The 23,418-nt window shown below is 37.5% G+C and overlaps 1 protein-coding gene across 1 annotated transcript in view; it reads right to left on the bottom strand.

Annotated features, from left to right (window-relative positions):
• sorcs3a (sortilin related VPS10 domain containing receptor 3a) overlaps positions 1-23,418 on the bottom strand; it is a 390,307-nt gene that overhangs the window by 98,567 nt on the left and 268,322 nt on the right. The window contains exons 5-7 of the mRNA XM_057842965.1: positions 21,698-21,771; positions 11,619-11,683; positions 9,979-10,097 (exon numbers count right to left, since the gene is read on the bottom strand). Of these exons, the coding sequence (XP_057698948.1) occupies positions 9,979-10,097; positions 11,619-11,683; positions 21,698-21,771 (258 nt within the window). The remainder of the gene's footprint in view (positions 1-9,978; positions 10,098-11,618; positions 11,684-21,697; positions 21,772-23,418) is intronic.

Raw genomic sequence — 23,418 nt, 5'->3', positions numbered from 1 at the left:
AGGTAGTGCCAAGAACTAGATGTCATTTTCACATGCACAGTATGCATGGCTCTCTCATATGGAATTTCTGACATGCTCAACAAATCAGAGTGCAGCATCACCTTCTGCTAGCCTCGCCTTCTTTTACACGCAGCATCTACCAAGTCAATCAAACCACCATACAGTCTTCATTTGAATCGTCTATGGTTTGAATTGGAGTTATCCAATAATGACTTTATAACCAATATCCTGATATTGTCCAACTCCAAAATCCGATCCAATATCAAAACAACACCGGTATAGGCAGTCATGGACTTAATATATAACGGCCAATTGTACTATGATACCCTATTGGATGCTTTACTAAAGATAAATGTAACAACTTCATGGTTTTCCAAATAAACATTCTGTGAAAAATAACAGTACAACTTCAACTGATGTTATGGAAAAAGTGCTAATGTTGCACCACTATATTTATTGTTGAAATCAAAATAGTGCAAGTGCTAATAAGGCACTTATTCTGGCCTCAATTTGTGTGAATGAAAACAAATCGACAGATAGCGAAAATATCAGGCTCTACAGAAAAGTCAGATGCTGGACTAAAGTTGAATTTGCTCTACTGTGGTCATCTTTCTCTCATACTGTAAGTAGTGCCTGTAGCTGGCTGGATTGTTACAAATGTTATGAATAATTATATGACTGCTGGAAAATCTAATTGTTAATATCTGCTAATTTTGTTGTTAAAGATGGAGGAACATAAAGACAACATAGGGGAAAAACAAGGACTTGTTTCCCTCACCTGTGTGTCTATAGGTTTAGTTTTCACTTTAGTTGTTGTCCAAGTCGATGTGTTCGGCTGTTAGTTTGCTGTTTGTGTTATTTAGCCATGTTAGATTGGCATGTGTGTTTTTCCTGTTAATCCGGCCTGTATTTCTCTTTTGACAATACATGTGTGTAAATTTCCCTACTGCACATTAAATTTTAGGGCTCCCTCACCTATGAAATCCCATTTTTAACCACTGCGTGAATTGGTACCAAATGGCCCACGGACCAATGGTTGGGGACAGCTCAGTGCTGGTTTAGCCCCTTTGCAATAACACATTGCTTAACCCAGTCTTAAGTGCTTAAATCTGGTCCTCCAGATTGTTTTCCATGTCTCCCTCTTCCAACACACCTGAATAAAATAATCAGGATCGTTATCAGGCTTCAGCAGAGCTTGCTGATGAGCTGATTGTCATTTCTCGATCGTGACGGGCTATCGGATAGCGAAGGATTGCTACTGCTCATGCGCAGACCGAAGCCATTTTCTCTTGAGCGAGGACGTCAGATGTGTGTGTATGTATGTGTTAGATTATAAGATTTAAAAAAATATTTTTTTTGGGGGGTGGGGGGGGGGGGGGTGATACTATACTAGCATTTCCTATTGGCCCGAATATAAGACGGTGTTTTTTGCATTGAAATAACACTGAAAAAGTGGGGGTTGTCTTATATTCGCGTCTAGACATTATACCCATTCACGACGCTAGATGGCGCCAGATATCATTGAATTAATGTTCTGTCATGACAGATCTCAGCTACTCTCAAGTTTAACCAGTTTGCATTATTTTATTGCAATGTTTTTCCTGATTCAGATCTGTTTCAAGACTACAGTTACAGTTAGACTTCACTTTTAAGGTTAATGCAGGTATTTCAATTGTGTTGTTTTATCACAATAGATTGATTTATTTATATTTCAAAAACCAGAAGCCATTCATTTATGAATGTGATTGCACTTTGGTTTACATATTTAAATGTTCAGATATTAAGATTTGAATAAGGCAAAATAACATGCTTTTTCTCTCAAATATATTGTTATAATCATTTGTTTCAGATGTACTGTAATTATTTTCAGTATAAAAATTAATTTTGTGTTCAAAAAGTCTTTTTTAAGCTTGAGTCTTGAAAAAGAGGGGGTCGTCTTATAAACAGGGTCGTCTTATATTCGGGCCAATACAGTATGTATGCATTTAAAACCATCCAATGATTATGCCATAGATATAAATAAAGACAATGCCTTTAAACCGTTTTAATGTACAGTACATGTGTAGAACATAAACCCAAACAAACTATGCTCACATAAGCAAATATAGGACTCCCAAGCATCAGTTCATTTTTACAATAACACGGTTTCTTACATATATGTTATCAAAGAACAACTAAAAAGGCTAGTTAAGATATACAGTAGATATCTGAAAAACATTGTATGATTTAACAAAGTCTGTAATGTTTCAATAAAGTTGTTGGTTTAAATTTTAACCGCGTTAATGGTCTCTGAAGGGTTTCACTGGGGTGAGTTGAGAGGTAGACAGATACATTAGGTGGAGGTATGCACCTGAAAATTGATTGCAAGAAGTTTTTTAACGCGCATGCGCAGTATGGCTACCCAATTGCCACTGGCTGTTTACCTGAATGCGTTACGTCACTTCTCTCGTTGGCTTTATGCTTCCAAATGAGAGACATCAGGGACATTCAGACAAATAAATTAATTACTGTTCGAATGGTCTGGCATGTGCGTTGAATAATAATGTTTTTATATATCTGAATTTAACATAGGAATCACCTTTGGGACATCACGGCACATAAAAAAAAAAAAAAATAATCTTGTTTTGATTACTGGCAGATTGCAAGCAACTTTTAGGTGCATGCTGCCATAAATTGTGCAAGAATATGCAGTACCCATGCCTTCACCCCTATGATCTATACATACATTTGATATTTCTTACAAGAATATACACAGTGCAGTTTAAAGAGTCTTCCTCTCCCCAAGTAAACCCTTAAGAAACCATTGTCACCCACCGCCAGATTTTTTTGAAAATTATATTTATTGTTTAATCGAACACATACATATCTATTTCTCCCGTCATCCCTCGAGAGAAAAGGGCGTCGGTTGGTGCATGTGCAATAGCAATTCGTCGCAATCCGGTAGCCCGTCATGATCAGGTCGTGACAATGGTTATTTAATTCAGGTGTGTTAAAGAAGGAAGACATGGAAAACAAACTGGATAGTTGCTCTCAAGGACCGGACATGGGCACCCTGGGCTTAACCTGTAAGTGAAATGAAAGAAAATCATATTTATATTGGGGCTGTCAAACGATTAAAATTTTTAATCGAGTTAATCAAAACTTAAAAATTCATGAATCGTAATTAATTGCAATTCAAACCATGTCCAAAATATGCCATATTTTTCAGCAAATTATTGCTGGAATGGATAGATAAGACACAAGACGGATATATACATTCAACATTAACATTATAAACATTCTTTCTGTTAAAGGGATCCATCAATAGAAAGACTTGTAGTTCTTAAAAGATAAATGTTAGTACAGGTTATAGTAATTTTATATTAAAACCCCTCTTAATGTTTTAATTTTAATAACATTTGTAGAATTTTCAATCAAAAAATAAACCAGTAGCTCGCCATTGTTGACGTCGCCGGGCGGTGACGTCACAGCCGTTCTCCCACGGTGTCTTTAACTACGTAAGATAGTGATTAAAATACACCACAAGGTGTCAATGGCGAATTTTAAATTACTTAGACATCAAGCCAATGAGTGTTTTGTCCCTCGGCTGATGCCGTAGCTCCTTGTTTTTTTTTTGTTTTTTTAGACTGGGTCAATTGTGATTCATTTTCATTTGAGTGCTGGCTTCACAACGTACGAGACCACTGATAGTTTGTATATTGTGACTAAATATTGCCATCCAGTGTATTTGTTGAGCTAAATGAAATGTTTGAATAGAGTTTGACCAAAGTCTGAGTTAGTTTTATGTGTATTTTGCATAGCTATTTTGATTGGAAATGCCAGCTCTCTTTGCAGTGAGCGTTTCTTTTTGTGAACATAATTTTTATTTATTTATAAATATATATATATATATATATATATCATATATATCATTTTTTTTTTTAACATTTAATTTTTTTGAGAGATAGGAATATTATTTTTGTTGTGCTTTCACTAAATTTTAATTATGTTTGTTGTGAAGGAGTTGCCGAAGCTAATGCCAATAAACGGCGCGGTCCAATGAACGTCTGCGTCCACTGCCTTTCTCTGCCTCTTAGCTCTCAATGAGCAAAAAACGGCATCATTGTAATATGTTTGAGGCGATGCATGAGCGGGTCATTCCATGCACGCGTTAAATGCGTCAAATATTTTAACGTGATTAATTAAAAAAATTAATTACATCCCATTAACGCGATAAATTTGACAGCACTAATTTATATAAATCATGTTAAGTCGGATTGCAACTTGACATGGCACTCACATTTTGATAATAATGGGAATAATACCGTGTGTTTTGGCAGAAAAACCTGAATACACTTGAGATTACAGGTTTAACTAAAAAGAACACGCAGACAGTAAAGCTGTATGAACAAATAGCGTAAAAAGGTCAGGGTAAAAAAGACTGCTTGACTGCTTGGGGACTGCTCAGTACTGGTCGGGTACTGATATAACAAATCTTAGTTTTTATGTTGCAACACTTCTCACAGCAGCAATGAAAGCCAATCGTTTTTATACAAATCATGTCAAGTGGGAATGCGCCTTTGTGTAGCACTCACTTTTTGATAAAATTGGGCAGAATACTGTTAGTTTGTCAAACTTTAAAACATTTGAGAATACAGGTTTAAATAAAAAGAACATATGCTGATAGTAATGTTTTAAACACAAAATAGCATGAAAAGTCCAGAAAAAAAAGATCATCGCCATTAGGACCAAGCAGAAACATACAGGTATTTGAACATGAAAGAAACAGTTCTACATGCAATCAAAGGAAAGAGCACGAGATCGATCACAAGATAACCAGAGGCAGTTTGAACTTTAAAAGGAATTGCTATGATTGATTCCCCACCACCAAGTGTACAATAACACCATATTACAGTAGCTTCTCTGAAGCAAACCTCAACAAACAGTCTAGCGTTAGAATTAGAAGAGTAAGAACAAAACAACCCTTCTAATTAGAATGGCTTTCTGTGAGGAATAGAAATGTATGGAGCCTTATTCCCCTCTTGTCACCACACATAATAATCATGAGGCAAAGGACTTCAAAATGCAGAATTATTTGATTTTATATGAGCATTTCAAATGTGTCTATTTACTAATTATGGGTAAATGAACAAACTAGGCCATAAAAATGTATAAACATTGGTGAATATTACTATTGCATCCAAGCACCAAGTTCTGTATGTTCTGTGGGTGTTGAACAAAAAACAAAACAAAAAACAAATAAACAACAACAGCAAAACATTACAGGATGCTTAGACATTCCAAAAAGGAACTAGGGGTGTGAATCAATATTTATAAATGATATATCCGGTATTGATTCTTTGGACATTGATATCATATTTGCTGGTATTATGAAGTCCATGATTTGATGCAACTCAAGGGTATTTGATCAATGTAACACAATATTATGTGCTCATTTAACACAAATAATACAAAGCAATGTTGATGTTGTTGAAAATTTTGTTGTTGAGGTTTGAATGAAAAAAAAAAAAAAAAAAAAAAAAAAAAAAGACCGGCTTAAATAACAGTGTTGATCGATTAACTGCATTTTGATCAATTTCAATTCGATCATACTTGACCAATCAATATATCGCTCATGAATGATGTTTGTTTATACTACAAAAAGGAAACAAGAATTATTATATTAATGATGGGGATAATACATTTATATCATATTAAATACTAGGGATGCAACGATACAATTAAGTCACCGTTCGGTACGACTTTTGACACGATTTTCAGTTCGATTCACTACATTTAATGCTCTGATACAAAAAATACAAGTGTTATTTATTTTTTTAAATGTTGTTTTATTTTGCCAACATGTGATTTTATAGACATGCATTTTAGAGCATACTGTTTATGTGCTTACTTCTTACTGATCTGAAGAAATTTTGTTTAAAAGTGCTGAGAACAATCTTACTGTTTGTAAAGTGAGGCAGGGCACACTGTTGATTGCTACAGCTCTCTAAGCAGCTAGGTTTACCACATGGGCAAAAAACCCTATAACCTAAATTCCTAGGATAGAGAACATTGAACATGATTCATATGGAAATTTAGTGAGCTAGGAATGATAAAAAATATCAACGCGAACAAAAGTTGTAGACATCAACTTAGTGAGAAAAAAACGGTTATTAGAAAAAATTATCGTTTAATTTAATTACTTTTTAAAATGCAACGATCGACAAGCCAATGGGAAGTCGTGATATTATTCGCTCTTAACCAATGGGCGAGCAGGTTCTAGGCAGATGAGCGGAGTGTGAGACAGTAACAAACACTGTGAAAAAACAACAACAACCTGGATTCAACTGCGGTCTTTGTGCGTCATTGGAATTGTAAGTAAAATCAATGGGGTACCGCACGCTACACGTCACTTCCGCTCATTAATATTTATGACGTTAGCTAGGGGACAAGCTCTTGTTTGTCCCCAATAGGAAATGAATGGGAATAGTGTACAAAGGAGATGTTTACAGCGCTAAACCTACCTATTCTGTCCGAAAATGATGTCCCTGGTGCCAAATTCACTGGTAAAGATGTGGAAGAACATACGAATGTTCAGTTAAAGAGATGGCTTGAGTGTCGACGGCTGAAAAAGACGGAAAAAACGAGCCCACCTAAACTTACCCTTAGCTTTTTTATCGACACCTTTTTCTAACGCCACTGGCAATGACATTCTCCTGTTTCAACAATCTATCCTTTACCACTCTAAGCCCCATCTTTCTTATATATTATATCCTCTGGTTGTCTTACGTCTCTGACCGTTCTTTTGGGGGACATTGCTGTTTTGTGTAGCGATCGCAAATGCTACTCGTTGACAGCCAACGAACACTTCATTTTTTCATTAATAACAAATCTTAATCCTATTAATTTATTTATACTTCCCCCTTACTAGAGTTGTTTCTTTACAACAGAAAAGGTAACAACGGTGGCAGTCAGATCCCACTTTGATTTTTTTTCAGGTCATTCATTGTCAGACAGAAGCAGAACGACAAAACGCCATGCTAAAAAAATAAGTCATAATATCAAAATGGCTTACTTCTTGGCCCAAACAAAATGTTTACTGCATATGAAATGTCAACGGCTTTTAGACGTCCGCGCCTTAGTAGCATAGTAGCTCCATTCTTCACATTTTTTCCTCCGAGTTTTTGGTTCCGGGAGAGTATGAAGAAAACATCCTTTATATGTCGTAATGTCTAGAGTCGTTTCTACAAGTTCCATAGTAACAGTGAATAATCGGAGAAAGAAGGCCGAAATATAATGGTTTGCATGCGAGGGCATGTATATAATGTTCTACTTCCGCTTTACGATGCGACGTCACGGTCTAAAAATAGCCTGCGTCCGGTACACTATTGTATTGCCACTAATTTAGTGGCGTCATATTACTGTTCACTTAATTTTTGCTATGTCATCGCCGCAAATGACAGTTAGGAAGGCATTTCGTGACAGCGCGGATTGGCCACCAACCATTGGCTGCGTGCTGTCATCACCTTATTCTGGTGAGTGTTTTACATGACCTGTTATGAAGAAAAAAAAAAAGATGAATATTTATGTTAATTTAATTTTTGCTACGTCATCATCGCAAATGGCCATTAGGCAGGCAGTTCTTGACTGCTTGGATTAGCTAACAACCCGTTAGCTGCGTGCCGTCATCGCCTCGTTCTGGTGAGTGTTTATATGACATGTTGAAGCAAAAAGGTGAATTTGAAGCATGATGTTAATACTAGCTTAGCCTATTTAGGCCGGGTCTTTCTTTCATTGAGGACATCGTGGGAGATCGCTAATCGAGCATATATATTTTTCCGTTTTATTTTTTCCGTTCTTGACCAGTCGAGCCACACGAGTGGTTATCGAAGGGGTGATCGGTGGCGAGCCAACCCAATTTTCAAACCTGAACTGGACACCTTGTTTGGTTTCAGCTGGGAGTCTGGGTGGAACTTTCCGTAATATTCAAGTGATTCACATGTGAGCTCACATAGCGTTTTGGGAGTGTAATAAGACGCTAAAGAAAAAACACTTAAGTGCACTTAGTAAAGTTAGGGTGGGTTAAGTAACAGGTTTTTTTTTTTTTTTTTTGATAAATTGAGCAATTGTTTTATGCATTTAATTTTTTTTCTTGCTTTTTAATGTACATATTGTAAATAGTTCAATATTGTTTTTATTACACACACACACAAAAAAACCCACATTATTTTTTGTCTTGAGTTTTATTAGCTTCTGCCGGGTGCACGTTGTCTCCTGTGAGTTGATTCTAGCTTCTGATGCACTGGTCCTATAAATTAACAAATTCTAATCAGACATCATAAGGTCGTACAAGTCAAACTTTGACACTTGTTAACCACCGGGTCACAATCCTATTTGTGGTCCGAGTCCATTTTTTTCACGTACTGAATTAACAATATTTGCAGCATTATATAAAGTCCCTGGTATGGATTGATTTCGCCTGCTCAACTTCCATTCAGTCATGGCGGTTTTTAATTCATCGATGTAGTATATGGAGTACGTGTCCCATGATCACCCTGGCATGGCACTTGGGGGATTTAACGTAGCACATATAGGTTTCTATGTAATGATCTCTAGTATGAAGTGCGCGAGTGTTGTTGGAGCATTAAAAAAGTTAACACACGCCGCTTAAGTCACGTCTGCTCATTACTGCACAACACCGGCATATGAAAATCGACTTTTGGTTTGGCAACAAATGTTCCAACAGCACGTGTGATTTTCTTATGTTATTGGAGCTGAAAGTGTACTTCATTTGAAAGGCGTCCATATGCTGCTCTGAGACTTGGCTCGCGTTACCGGCTTGTCCTCTATCCCACTTCCAGATGACTTGTCTGGATGATGGTGGCAGAGATGAGTGGTCATAATGGTGGTGTTGCTCAGGATGTACGGTATTGTTGTGAGGCAATAGTTTTTGTTTTAATCACCATTTTCTCCCCGATCAGTGTAACGAACAGCAAACCCAAAGTGCTCCCACTCAGCGGATCTGTACGACGTTGAGGACGCCTCCTCAAACTTTTGTCTTTTCTCACTAGCCATGATCCCGTATCTGTCACAAACAAAAGCAGCGTGGTTGACCGAGCCCTCGAGGCAGTTTGGGGGACGAGGGGACAAGGGCTGCTTGTGGGGAGGAGCTTTCTCTGAGCTTTTTTTCAAGGCAGAGTGCTAAGCTTTGGCGAGCACACACAACAAAACGTTTTGAAAATAAATTTTGAGAGCTTTTGGATGGAATGTTTTTACATATTGAATCGAAGAGGCCGTATCGAACGGTTCAATATAAAATCGAGTATTGTTGCATCCCAATTTAATACAATGTTGATTTGGTCACGGTATATATACTTTTCAAAGCAATTGCATGGTTTTATCCAGGGAATCTGGTTACATTACCTGGTAATGAATTACCTATTTAAAAATATAAATGCATAAAAGTAGGACTTCAAAGTTAGTGTCCTTAAGAACAACAAGAAGAGCAACCACTATTTGAGTGCTACCTGAAAGTCCTTCAGCCAGTAAAAATTATTATTTTAAACCTCCTAAACATCCCTGTAGATGATCTTCAAAACAGTATGAAACCTTTGTAGATAAAAAGAAACAAGCACTGTGAGTCCCTTTGCCCACGGCCATAACCGATGGAGCACCATCTGCGTCCCAGGACAGTGGCTGTCCTCCAACCCATCTGAGTTACCCCCAACCAGCTTTCTGGAATGGGAGGATGGCGCGCACCCGCCAGTCTGCACACACCGCTGGCCCAGCTAGCCACCCTACCAGGATTGTCTGGCCTCCCAGGCCCCTATCTGGGGAGATCAACAGTACCCACTGCATTTGCACTCTATTCCTGCATTGTGCAGGCAATACTTGAATACATACAGTACATGTACTGTATTTCCTTTCCCCAAAGAACTACTGATTCTAATCGATTAAAAAAATTAACTGCATGCATCTTAAAGTGCCTTAACTACCCACCTGTATGAATATGTAGTCATCCTGAACCACCAACGAACTGATATCAATGAATCCAGGAAAAGGGTAGTTCCTGTTAGCTTCAGTGCACATCTGCACTCTGCATGTGATATATTGCACACCTGTACATTGGAAATACAGTAAGTGTTAGACTTTAGCAATCTTACCATAGTATTGATACAACAGTAACAAGCTACAAATTGAGCAGAAGCATAGCAAAGGTTATATACACAATACATACAAGATAACAAAGAAAGTAAAGCTGCAACGGCTAATCGATTAAATCAATTGAAATCAATGTACTGTATAAATTAGTTGCCAGCTAATTTGATAATCGATTTTTGCCGGCAGGTATGAGCTGTCCCGTTTGGGTCCTTGTTTGTATGTGAGGCTGCGCGCGTGCGCCAGAGATTAGAGAAGGAGAGAGAGAGTTCACTGCTCCTCCCAGATCACTAATATTACGAAGTGTTGAAAGTTAGATTGCCTTTTGTGTTGTTAGGTCCAGTGTGCCTTCGTCAGAGGTGAGTAAATGAAGCCAATTGTATTGTCGTATTCTTTGTTAATGGGACGTTACTACTTAGCATGGAGCGCTAAACTAGTTAGGGATTATGTTAATCAGTGTCTTAACTGTCCGTTTGTATTGTGTTTTGCAGACGCAAATTAGCACTTGAGTTATTCTTGGATAGTAAAGTCTCATTTCTTTTTATAAAGAAAACACACATGAACCCATTCATATAACAGTCTCCTTTTAAAACAAATTCCCATTCAAATTTAAATTGTCATACAAGAGAGTGTGCTTTGAAACTGGATTTGAATTGTATTTATGAAAAACTGTTTTGTAAGGAAAACTGACTCATTAGAGTCTGCCTCCTCCTTATTCAATTTTGTTTGTTGTTTAGTATGTTTAAAGAAAATAAATGAGTCAGTGAGACAATTCAGCGCTTTGCCAACAAGAAAAAAAAAAAGTTAATCGACAGCACTTTTATTTATTTGAACGAACAGGACTTTTGTCTGATATGTGTACAAAACTACATGTAGAAATTTTTTTTTATGTTTTATACTCCTAACCTTTATTAAAAACTTTAACACGTTTTTTGTACAGTTGTAGACTACAGTTAAGTCAGGAAGATTATTTTTGAAGGAAGTCGTCATCCATTTTGTCTTCATTGTTACTTACAACATGCCTAAAACAACTTCAAATTAAATTGTGACGGTGATTGGTAAAAGTGACATTTTCCCCAATAAATCGATTAATTCATCGTCCGTTTAATCGATGATAAAAAAAATAATTGTTAGTTGCAGGTCTAAAAGAAAGCCTGAGCAATCCAACCAGTGCCACAGTTCTGATGTTGATGTTCATTTGTGATCTAATCATCTTAAATGCCTGTCTTTCCATAATCTTTATTTGGATGCTGCATTGAATGTTTTTCAGACTAGAAGTCATATGGATAGATTTCAGATATTTTCTAGTTCCCCCTCCTTTAGGAGGGCTTATATTAGCCTACAGCTTGGCAGAGTTTTTGCTGCCTGCTGTTTGGTAGTGAAAAAGACAAACCATTTTAAGATACATTTGATTATTTGCAAAGATGGCCATATAGATGTTTGTTGTGCATTTTTTAAATACATGTGAAAAATGAACTCACTTCCATCTGGCGTCTGGGCCTCCATGTGGACAAGATCCAAGTCTTTGTCTAGACCTGAAACAGACCTGGGAGAGGATAACAGATCACAGGACTATTTGACACAAAAATGCTGGTTAATAAAGTGCTACAAACTGAAATGAGTGCTACAAACTGAAATAAGTGTTTGCAGGAATGAAAAATATAACACTATAGTTTTAAATGATCTGAGTACATCAAGGGCGGGCTGGCATATGGGGTTGTTGGGGATTTCCCAGTTGGGCCGATGTCGGGAGAGGATTGGAATTCCTAATTTAAGTATGGTGTCACTACACATACACGAACTGAGACGCTACACATTTTACATGTACACGTGAAAAACAAGTATTGGGTAAAAAACAAGTAGGTATTGAGGACTGTTGTCAAGTTCCCGCGGTACAATGAGCAGACCTTAAAATTAGCACACTCACGTAATCCAAGCATTACGGTAAATGCATTCCGACTGAGGCTAGGCAGTTGATTTCAGTGTTGTCGCGTTGTTCCCAACTCTTAAAAACACTTTCAACACTCTAAAATATACAACACCACTATTGTCATCATTTAATAAAGGAAATAAAGTCGCCTGATCTTAAAACAGCTCAAGCTACACATAAATTATTTGCGCCGTTACAGTACGTCAGTACAATATTAAATAAAAATTCTCTGATTACTTCCATACTCAAAAATGCATTTTTACTGTACCAATATTTAGAAAAATGAATTTAAAGTCCTACATGTATACTCTCATCAGGTTACAGTTATCATTTTTTTGGCACTGTAAATCCACAATTTTGAACAAGTTCTGGGTAAGGTTGGTGAATTTTAGTAGTGAACCTCTCTGACTGCTCATATACTCAAAACTGCATATTTATTGGACTAATATTTAGAAAATTTAATTAAATGTCCTACATGTGAACTTTAATCCGGTTAGTTCTCATTTTTGTGGTGCTGTATATCCACAATTCTGAAAAAAATTCTGGCCAAGCTTGGTACATACTGGTAGTGGACCTGTTTGTCTACTTACAAACTTAAAACGATGCATTTTTACTGTACCAACATTTAGAAAATTTGAATTAAAGGTACCACAGGTGTACTTTGACCAGGTTACTGTTCTCTAATGGTTTATTCATCATATAGTTTATTTTATCAATAACCTGTTTGCATTAAAATCACGACATGCCTTAAAATCACTACACTGTTGTAATTATTTTACTCTAGGCTAATTAAGTGCTCAGGTTATTGTATAACTGTATGATTTTTGTCCAAAACAACATCAAATGTTTTTTTTTTTTTTTTGCCATCAAGGTACAGGTACTTGTGTTGCCAGCTGGATGGCTTCCAACTCCGTCCATGAAGTGGGCCGGTCTTTCAATGACTCCCGGGCCACTACATCCTCCCCCCACAGTCCGCCCCTTATTATGATTATCGTAGTATAAAATATTCTTTCCGAGAAATGCACCACGGCACATTCTGTACATGTTGAGTGAGAGATCAACAGGAGTCATGTGGGAATTTGTCCAATTTAACTTAATTGGTCTGAAGCATACGAATTTAATACAAATAATGTATCATCAAACACCTATGCCAGAAACACGAAGTGACGTGCAGAACAATTTGTTGCTATTGCACTGTATGGCAGAAGGTTCACAACTATCTTGCGTACTTTTTTTTTTTATAATATATATATTTTTGTTTGACGTTTTTCCATGGGATTTTTTTCCAAAGTAATACATGGTCCTTGGCTCAATATGTGTTAATATAACTACCACTTCTACTATTACTATTACAGGAGCTTTGGGTAATGTGAGACACCCCATGTATCTAAGTGAGAGAGCACATTTGTGATCATGCAACCATCATGTTTTAAAGCCCCTACCAATTCACCTTGTCTATGAAGATAAGATCCTCCTCCTACTGTAAGAAACACGTTTTTTTTCCACAGAAATATATATGCAGTGGGGCAAATAAGTATTTAGTCAACCACTAATTGTGCAAGTTCTCCCACTTGAAAATATTAGAGAGGCCTGTAATTGTCAACATGGGTAAACCTCAACCATGAGAGACAGAATGTGAAAAAAAAAACCCAGAAAATTACAATGTTTGATTTTTTAAAGAATTTGTTTGCAAATCATGGTGGAAAATAAGTATTTGGTCTATACCAAAAGTTCATCTCAATACTTTGTTATGTACCCTTTGTTGGCAATAACGAAGGCCAAACATTTTCTCCAACTCTTCCCAAGCTTTTCACACACTGTTGCTGGTATTTTGGCCCATTCCTCCATGCAGATCTCCTCTAGAGCAGTGATGTTTTAGGGCTGTCTTTGGGCAACACAGACTTTCAACTCCCTCCTCACCCCGTGGCGTCAAAATGATAACAAGAACGGGGAGCAAAAATCCCAGAACCACACGGGGGGACCTAGTGAATGACCTACAGAGAGCTGGGACCACAGTAACAAAGGCTACTATCAGTAACACAATGCGCCAGGGACTCAAATCCTGCACTGCCAGACGTGTCCCCCTGCTGAAGAAAGTACACGTCCAAGCCCGTCTGCGGTTCGCTAGAGAGCATTTGGATGATCCAGAAGAGGACTGGGAGAATGTGTTATGGTCAGATGAAACCAAAATAGGACTTTTTGGTAGAAACACATGTTCTCTTGTTTGGAGGAAAAAGAATACTGAATTGCACCATACCCACTGTGAAGCATGGGGGTGGAAACATCATGCTTTGGGGCTGATTTTCTGCAAAGGGACCAGGACGACTGATCTGTGTAAAGGAAAGAATGAATGGGGCCATGTATCGAGAGATTTTGAGTGAAAATATCCTTCCATCAGCAAGGGCATTGAAGATGAGACGTGGCTGGGTCTTTCAGCATGACATTGATCCCAAACACACAGCCAGGGCAACAAAGGAGTGGCTTCGGAAGAAGCATTTCAAGGTACTGAAAATCTGCGGAGGGAGTTGAAAGTCCGTGTTGCCCAACGACAGCCCCAGAACATCACTGCTCTAGAGGAGATCTGCATGGAGGAATGGGCCAAAATACCAGCAACAGTGTGTGAAAAGCTTGTGAAGAGTTACAGAAAACGTTTGGCCTCCGTTATTGCCAAAAAAGGGTACATAACAAAGTATTGAGATGACCTTTTGGTATAGACAAAATACTTATTTTCCACCATGATTTGCAAATAAATTATTTAAAAATCAAACAATGTGATTTTCTGTTTTTTTTTCCCCCCACATTCTCTCTCTCATGGTTGAGGTTTAACCATGTTGACAATTACAGGCCTCTCTAATATTTTCAAGTGGGAGAACTTGCACAATTAGTGGCTGACTAAATACTTATTTACCCCACTGTATATTTGCATGTAAAAGTACATTTTATTTCTGTCAACTTAATCAGCTGTTGTGCCAAAGCAAACTGATTTAGCTCCAAAATATTTTTTCACACGTAGTGATGAACTAGCAACATACAGTATAAGACCATGTGATTATGCTATCTTAAGGTTAGCCTGTGTTTTTTTTTTTTGTTTTTTTGTTTTTTTTGTTTTTACAGAATTGTGGCGATGGGGGTAAAGTGAGGCAAATGATGTTGGGTAAACTGAGATGTCATACTTCACTCCTTCAAGTAGGCAGCAGAGGTGGATAGAGTAGCCAAAAATTTACTCAAGGACAAGTAAAAAACTATTTGGTGAAGAGAATACTCAAGTAATGAGTAACATTGTGAGTAACTGCTTAAATTTTTGTTAGATTTTTCTTTTTAAACAATGTATTTTTTTTCTCAGTACAAAGTTATCGACAGTGGTATGAAAAAGTATCTGAACCTTTTGGAATTTCTCGCATTTTTTCCTAAAATCCCCATCAAATGTGAGCTGATCTTTGTCAAAATCACACAGATGTAAAAACAGGGTCTGCTTTAACTAAAACCACCAAAACATTTATAGGTTTTCATAATCTAATGAGGATACCATGCAAACAATGACAGAAGGGGGGAAAATAAGTAAGTGAGCCCTCTGCCTAAGGACACTTAAAGAGCAATTGAAACCAATTTTTACCAAACAATTTAAGTCAGGTGTTTGCCCAATCACCGATGAGTGGTTTAAAGCTGCCCTGCCCACTATAAAACACACACCTGGTCAGGATTGTCTTGGTGAGAAGCACACATCAATTACATGTAAAACTATGGCCAAAATGGTGTGCATGGGAGGACTCCACGGAGGAAGCCACTGATGTCTAAAAAAACATTGTTGTTCGTTAAATGTTTGCAAAAAGGCACTTGGGCACTCCACAGAAGTTTCGGCAAAATATTTTGTGGACTGATGAAACCAAAGTTGAATTATTTTGGAGTAACACACAACGTCATGTGTAGAGGAAAAATGGAACAACTCACCAACATCAAAACCTCTTCCCCACCGTGAAGCATGGTGAAGGGAGCATCATGATTTGGGGCTGTTTTGACATCTCAAAGCCTGAACAACTTACAATCATTAATGGAAGAATGAATTCAAAAGTTTATCAGGATGTTTTGCAGGAAAACCTGAGGCTGTCATTCAGACAGTCGAAGCTAAAAAGAGGATGGATGCTGGAACAAGACAATGATCCAAACACAGAAGTAAATCAACTTCAGAATTGTTTGAGAAGAACTAAATACACGTTCTGGAGTAGGGCTGGGCGATATGGCCTTAAACATGTATCACGATAAATTGAGCAGATTTATCTCGATAACGATAAATGACGATAAATTCGCCCAAGCGGACTGTTATATAATTTGAAAATCTGAATCAATGCATGAAATACAGATTAACTATTTCTTGTTGATTTATTTACCAGCATTCAATTTGATATACTGTATTTAACAATTGTACGTGCAGTCTAAACATTAAATTTATAAAAATTAGGGCTGTCAAAATTAACTGGCGTTAATTAATTTTTTAAATTAATCACGTTAAAATATTTGACGCAATTAACGCACTTGCCCAGCTCAGACATATTTAAATGTCACTAGAGCAGTACTTCTCAAATGGTGGGGCGCGCCCCCCCAGGGGGGCGCAGAGCGATGCCAGGGGGGGCGCGAGTGACCTCGGGGAACATGCTTTTTTTTTTTTTTTTTGCCGTACTAGAATAAAGTGTACTTGCACATCCACTCCGTGGGTGGCAGTGGCGCTCTCATTTTCAAAGTGCGTGCAGTATTTTTGAAGTAAGCAAGAGCACACGGAAGAGACTCATGCAGAGCTGGACTCACGCAGCGACCCACTGTCTTTCTCACGTGTCCGGGCGAGAAGTGCTGTTTTCGGCTTGGGATCGTCACGACCACCGCCCTCACCTACGGTTCTCCCTCGGCCGCCGAGAATGCGCTTTTTTCGGGCCGTTTGCCTTTGACTTTTAATATAGTGGGAAATGAGGAAAGACCACTGTTTACTGAGTCTAAAAATGATTATAGCAGAGAAGCCAAATCAGTTAAGACGCCACGTTTTTCAGCGAAAATGTGCCGAATATTGCCAATTGTCACAATCGTCCCGCTTTGTCAGTGTTATATCAGTAAACCAGTGAGCACTGTGGTGAATCAGCGAAAATAAAAACTTTCCTTCTGTCCAGAGACCTTTTTCCCCCCTTCTATTCAGTTTTGTTTTTTTTCGGTCAAATTTTTTGGCATGTTGTCCTGAAGAGTAAATGTTTCTAATCAATTTGAATTTGTTATTATTTACTGATTTTATTACATTTTATTTTTCAGTATCAAATGGTCAAAAATGTACCTTGAGTGTATTTTTACAGTTTGGATGTGACTTTTTTTTTTTTTTTTTAACTTCAGGCAAATTGATGCGCATTAAGTCTTTTCTGTTACAAGCAACACAATGTTAAAAAAGTTATACTTTATTATAAGTTTATCTATGTTACTTTTTTTCTTTAATAGAAAAAAAAGGACACAATGTTAGGCTGAGGCGTACTTATAATAGTAATATAGACGAATGATACTATTTACAGTGGCGGCAGAGAGTTGGGGGGGCGCGAAACATTTACGTCTTCCTTGGGGGGGCGTAACAGAAAATAATTGAGAAGCACTGCACTAGAGTGAAAGGCCCACCTGTTAATTGTGTTTTGCGGAGTTTTGCTGCCCTCTGCTGGCGTTTGGGTGCGACTGATTTTATAGTGTAAGTAATTATTGCCATCAACAATGGCGGGCTACTAGTTTATTTTTTGATTGAAAATTTAACAAATTTTATTAAAACGAAAACATTAAGAGGGGTTTTAATATAAAATTTCTATAACTGATTTAGAACTGATTTATTGTTATAATAAACAAATACAGTCCTTATGTACCGCATGTTGAAAATATATATCCATCTTGCGTCTTATCTTTCCATTCCAACAATAATTTAGAGAAAAATATGGCATATTATATAGATGGTTTGAATTGCGATTAATTACGATTAATTAATTTTTAAGCTGTAATTAACTCGATTAAAAATGTTAATCGTTTGACAGCCCTAATAAAAATGTATTGTAAGCAATAAGAATTCAAGTATGAACATTTATAACAGCGTGTATGACTTGAACAATGTACATTGTCAAAATCAATATGCCTGTGCAAACATGTAATTGTAACACAAATGACTTGCAGCTTGAACAGTACACTTCAAAAAGACAACTTATTGTTGATGGCTGCTGTGATATAATTATTAAATACAAGTGTTTACTTTATGGTTTAAGGGTTTCCCCCCCCCAGTGCATTTTTTCATAAATGCACGCACAATAAAAATAGCTGGGGCCATTTCTCGGTCATTATAAGTTTCGCCGTTGGATTGTACTTTATGCAGAATTCTTTACCATCACAAAAGCTATCAGAGGAATCACACACAGATACAAAATAACGCCACATAGTAATTGCTAGATGCAGTCCGTGCCCAATCCACTCATTAAGTTCAGCCGTTTCGACAAGGTTAGAGCCTCTATCCGACTCCATAACGTTCATTTGTAGCGTTAGCCGCTAGCTAGCGTTAGCCTGGCTACCAGTAGAAAGCACTGAAAGCACCATCTCCGGAAATCGTGAGAACAAAGGAGGACAGCGGGTGAAAGCCCGTCTGGATGCCACCAAGAGTCTACTAAATGTCGGTTGAAAGTTTGGTGAACCTCCCTTAAGCCACACTCCATCACGTTTTGCTTGTAGCGTTAGCTGCTAGCGTTAGCTTTCCGAGCTTTTGTTTGATTGGCTTCCTGATGATCACGTGACTCCCTACGTAAGCACATTCACTGCTTTCTTAAAGGGGAATGAACATAGACGAACAACACAGAATCATAGCGGGATGAAAAGACTATTTTCTTGTTTTATTAATTTACCGACATGGTCAAAATTACGTCGGTCATCGTTAAGAATTTCGGTGACGGTAAATTTTCGGTTTACCGCCCTGCTCTATTCTGGAGTGGGCAAGTCAAAGTCCAGATTTGAACCCCATAGAGATGCTATGGCATGACCGAAAGACAGCGATTCATGCCAGACATCTCAGGAATCTGACTGAACTACAGTGGTTTTGTAGAGAAGAATGGGCCAAGATTAATCCTGATCGATGTGCTAACTGATCTGCAGCTATAGGAAGTGTCTGGTTGAAGTTATTGCTGCTGGGGGGGGGGCGGGGGGGGGCACAAAATATTAAATGTGATGGTTCACTTACTTATTTTCCCCCCTTCTTTCATTGTTTGCATACTATCCTAATTAAAATATGAAAACGTACAAGTGTTTGGGTGGTTTTAGTTAAAGCAGACACTTTTTTCATCTGTGTGCTTTTGACAAAGATCAGATCACATTTGATGGTGATTTTATGCAGAAATGATAGAAATTCCAAAAGGTTCAGATAATTTTTCATACCACTGTATATGAACTGCTGTTGTAATGATACTGTACAATAACCTATTACATAACCACAATATGCCAAAAACACACACACACAAAAAGAATCATTGAATTCAACCAAAAGAAAAAAACAAAATGACAGAAATGAAGTATTATTTGTCCAAAGAGCATGAGTGCCCTCTAATGGAGAAAATAGTTCATAGTTTGAATAGTGAATAGTTCCTTCATAGTTACCATTATAAAATTAAAAGGATTATATCTGCAGTTTTCCGGTGTCTGTCGGCGCCAAAAAAAACAAAAAAAAAATCTGGGAGAGACGTTTAAATCTGCGCTTTTGAGTCATGTTGAAGGCAGCGATTTATCAAATAATTCATTTTTTACGGTGCTTTAAAGACACCACGTGATTGAACAGGTTGGTGTCAGTGGCGTGATCATAGAATAGCGAGCTGTTGTCTGATTGGTATAATGGAGTCATGTGATTATTGTTGCGACGTCTCATTGGTGAAATTGGTAAAGCTACTCTTGGCATCTCTTGTAAAAAAAATAATGAATGTAGTATGTAGAATAAAGAGGAAAAATGTAACGACTCTAGTGTAGCCCAAAGTAGAGGAGTAAGAGTAGCATTTTTTGTTCACAAAAATACTCGAGTAAAAATAAAAAGTATGGCTTAGTAAAACTACTCTTAGAAGTACATTTTTGTCAGAAAGTTACTCAAGTAAATGTAACAGAGTACATGTAACGCGTTACAACCCACCTCTGGTCAGCAATGACACTACACAACATTACATCTGGATTTAGATCATCTGAATTTTCTCTGATTAAGCATGTGCACCATGCATGGTGTGAGACAGGCCAAACCATGAGCTGCAGCCTGCCACTGCAGATGATCTGGATGGCCCATCCATGCAGATGATCCACCAGCAGATGAACTGCTTACTTCAGACAATTCAATAACTGATACTAATCCATCCACTGCACATGGTCCACCTGGATAAGTCTGGTCAGCTGACTCATGAGCCACAGGGTCCCAGTCAGAAATTGTTTGGAAAAAAGCAAAGTTGCAAAGAAAGGACAAACCCGAAAAAGAAAACGTCCAAAAAGAAAATTGTAGTTAGCAGCTCGCTCTGTGGTGACTGATATCCTCGTCCCACTTGCCCAATGAAGAGGAAGATGAAAGAAATGATTCAGGAAACATAGATCTGGTCATGGGTAATTGTGTCATATTATATTATGATGTGTGATGATATTCTATTATGGTGTAGTAGATCTTGAGGTGTTTAAACATGTGTTTAATGGACCAAACCCTAGGATGCTTTTACTATTCTGATAATCATTCTAAATCGTCTTATTGTCAAGCTCCCTTTTAGGATTCTAACTTTCACAATATCTGCTATCATGATTTTGGATATTAAGATGGAAAAAGTAACTGAATCAGTTTACCCCTCATTGGTTCACTTTACTCCTTTAATTTTTCTAGTCTGTCTCAAGTTGCACTTTAGATGGGGTAAAGTAAGACACAATACCACTTTTTTATTTAACTAGTTATATTTTCAATACTATTCATCCTGTGTTAATTCTGATAAATTTCATTGCGAGGAAACATCCTAAATTAATGGGAAATATGTAAATGTTACTGGTTTATTGTTTTAGCTTGCTTGGAGGAGAGCAAATGTAAAAAAATGTCTCACATTGCCCCACTCTCCCGAAATACTACTACTACGACTACTACTACTACTAATAAGAATAATAATGTTTTGAGACACATAAGACACTCTGAATTTTGATTTCTTAAGTGAAATCTTCCTCACAATGCATTGCATGCTTTTTATATAAACAAATTGATAGCCTACATTTTTTTAGCTGGAGTAAAACTTCAAATGTCTTAAGCCATTGTTGAAATGAAAACCAAAAAAATGTAGTTATTATACGTATCTATTAGACGTTAGAAATGTGCAAGATAACATAATGAATTAGGTAGATGTTAACAAGCCTACAGATACTGAATCCAAAGTGTTCCCTCAAGGGGAAAATTAATCACTGCCTGATTGTATCAACAGTAGTAAACGTGCAGAATTTTAGCAGCTTCACCAACCAGACATGCTCCTTATAAGAATCAATACCACTTGCACAGTCACAAAGAAAACAGGCTTGGGCATCAGCATTCCCACATAAAGAGAACTTTGAAGGAGAAGAATGGCATAGAAAGAAAAGAAAAGATGTACTCACCAATAAAATCTAGTCGGAGTAACATGTTCATGGACGAGCTGCCATTTTCGTCCAAAATCTAATGAGCTGTACAACTGTGGATATGAGATAAAACAAAAACAAAAAACATGTTAGCATGATAAATTTATGGTTTGACATGAATGTGGCTTCAAATTGGAGGAGCTCATTTGAAATTTGAAAAAATACAAACTTGAGTCATAGCCAGGTGATTCCTGAATGGAGGCTAGTCTGGGGTTTAAACCATTATCAGGGGATAACACTGGACTGCCAACACTGTTATCTACTGCCCATTCAAGCAACATAATGTCATAGATATTGTATTTTGCTCCACTTTGCGAATTAGATAAGAGTTTCTTACATTATTAATAATCCAGACCTTAAATATAGCCACTTTTACTTAATCTTTGAATTTATACACTTTACACCAACCTTGTTATAAGCAAACATGCATCTGCATACCAGGTTTATTAGGAAAAGAAACATGGAGCTATTTTAAGTGCACTTCTATTCCATATTGAGATAGTTGAGTTAATTCAATTTTTAAAAAATTGTATTTTTAGTATGTAGTATGGAAAAGTAATAGCTATAACTCAGTGGTCCCAAACCACCGGGCCAGGGACCGGTACTGGTTTGTGGCTGCACAGAAATAACAAATAATTTATTAATGACCTCATTCTGGCCTTTGCCTCTTTTAATCCGAGTAGAGATAAGCGGACGTTACCCTCAAATGGTGACCGCCATTACTGTGGTGGTTACACACCTCATTAGCAGCCCAGCGTCAGTCAATGTAAACGTTAGCTGCCTGCTGCTGGCTGTGTGTGGCACACCCCAGCAATGGTGGACGAGGTACTTCTGGTCATTTTGCTCGGAATGGTCAAAATATACAGTAATAAAACTGGATAGAATGTCTTAACAGAAATCAATTGAAGCTAGCATCTATATTTTTTTATATCTATGTGCGCTCGTCCTCGATAATGAAATGACGTTGGCGCATCAGATTTGTTCCCGGAAATAATAAGCCCACACGCTAGCGAAGATTACTGAAAGACAGATGTCTTTGGCGGCTTTTACGGGATAAAGGCCACCTGACAAGTCAGAAGAGGAGCCTACGCCAAGTCCACTCTGCATAATATATGGATAAACGAGGCAACGAAGCCTTTAAACCTGCTTCGGCACATAGAGACTGAGCACCCTGGAATGGACAAGCCTTTGGAATTTTTTAAACAAACAAAACAATACAAAAAAACGCAAGCACAAAGGATAGAAACAATGAGGGTTAGCGAATGCAGTGAGGGCATCATACCACGTGGTGAACCCGTTTTGCTAAAACCAAAAAGCCTTTCAAAATTGCCTTTCAAAAAAAACTTGTGACCAAGGATATTTGCCATTACCAAACCATTATAAGGTCGGACTGATTGAGGAGGAACGTGAGTTACATTTTCCCTGCACTTACTATTTGATTTTAAACCCGTCGTGTTATTTTAGATTTACTGTATATTTTTGCCACGCATTGCCGGTTCATTAAAAAAAGGCCCACATCACACCAGTCCGTGGAGCAAAAAAGGATGGGGAGCACTGCTATTCATTACTGTATTATTGCTCTTCATTGTTTACGTCTACGGTATTATTTACACCTTTTCGGGTGTTTACAGTTGCAGATTGGTCTAGTATGTTAGTAAAGGCAAATTGCATGTACACACAAATAAAAACAATGAATATAC

This window comes from Corythoichthys intestinalis, chromosome 8, assembly GCF_030265065.1.
Source record: "Corythoichthys intestinalis isolate RoL2023-P3 chromosome 8, ASM3026506v1, whole genome shotgun sequence".
Taxonomy (NCBI): Eukaryota; Metazoa; Chordata; class Actinopteri; order Syngnathiformes; family Syngnathidae; genus Corythoichthys; species Corythoichthys intestinalis.
This window is presented reverse-complemented; position numbering and strand designations above follow the sequence as displayed.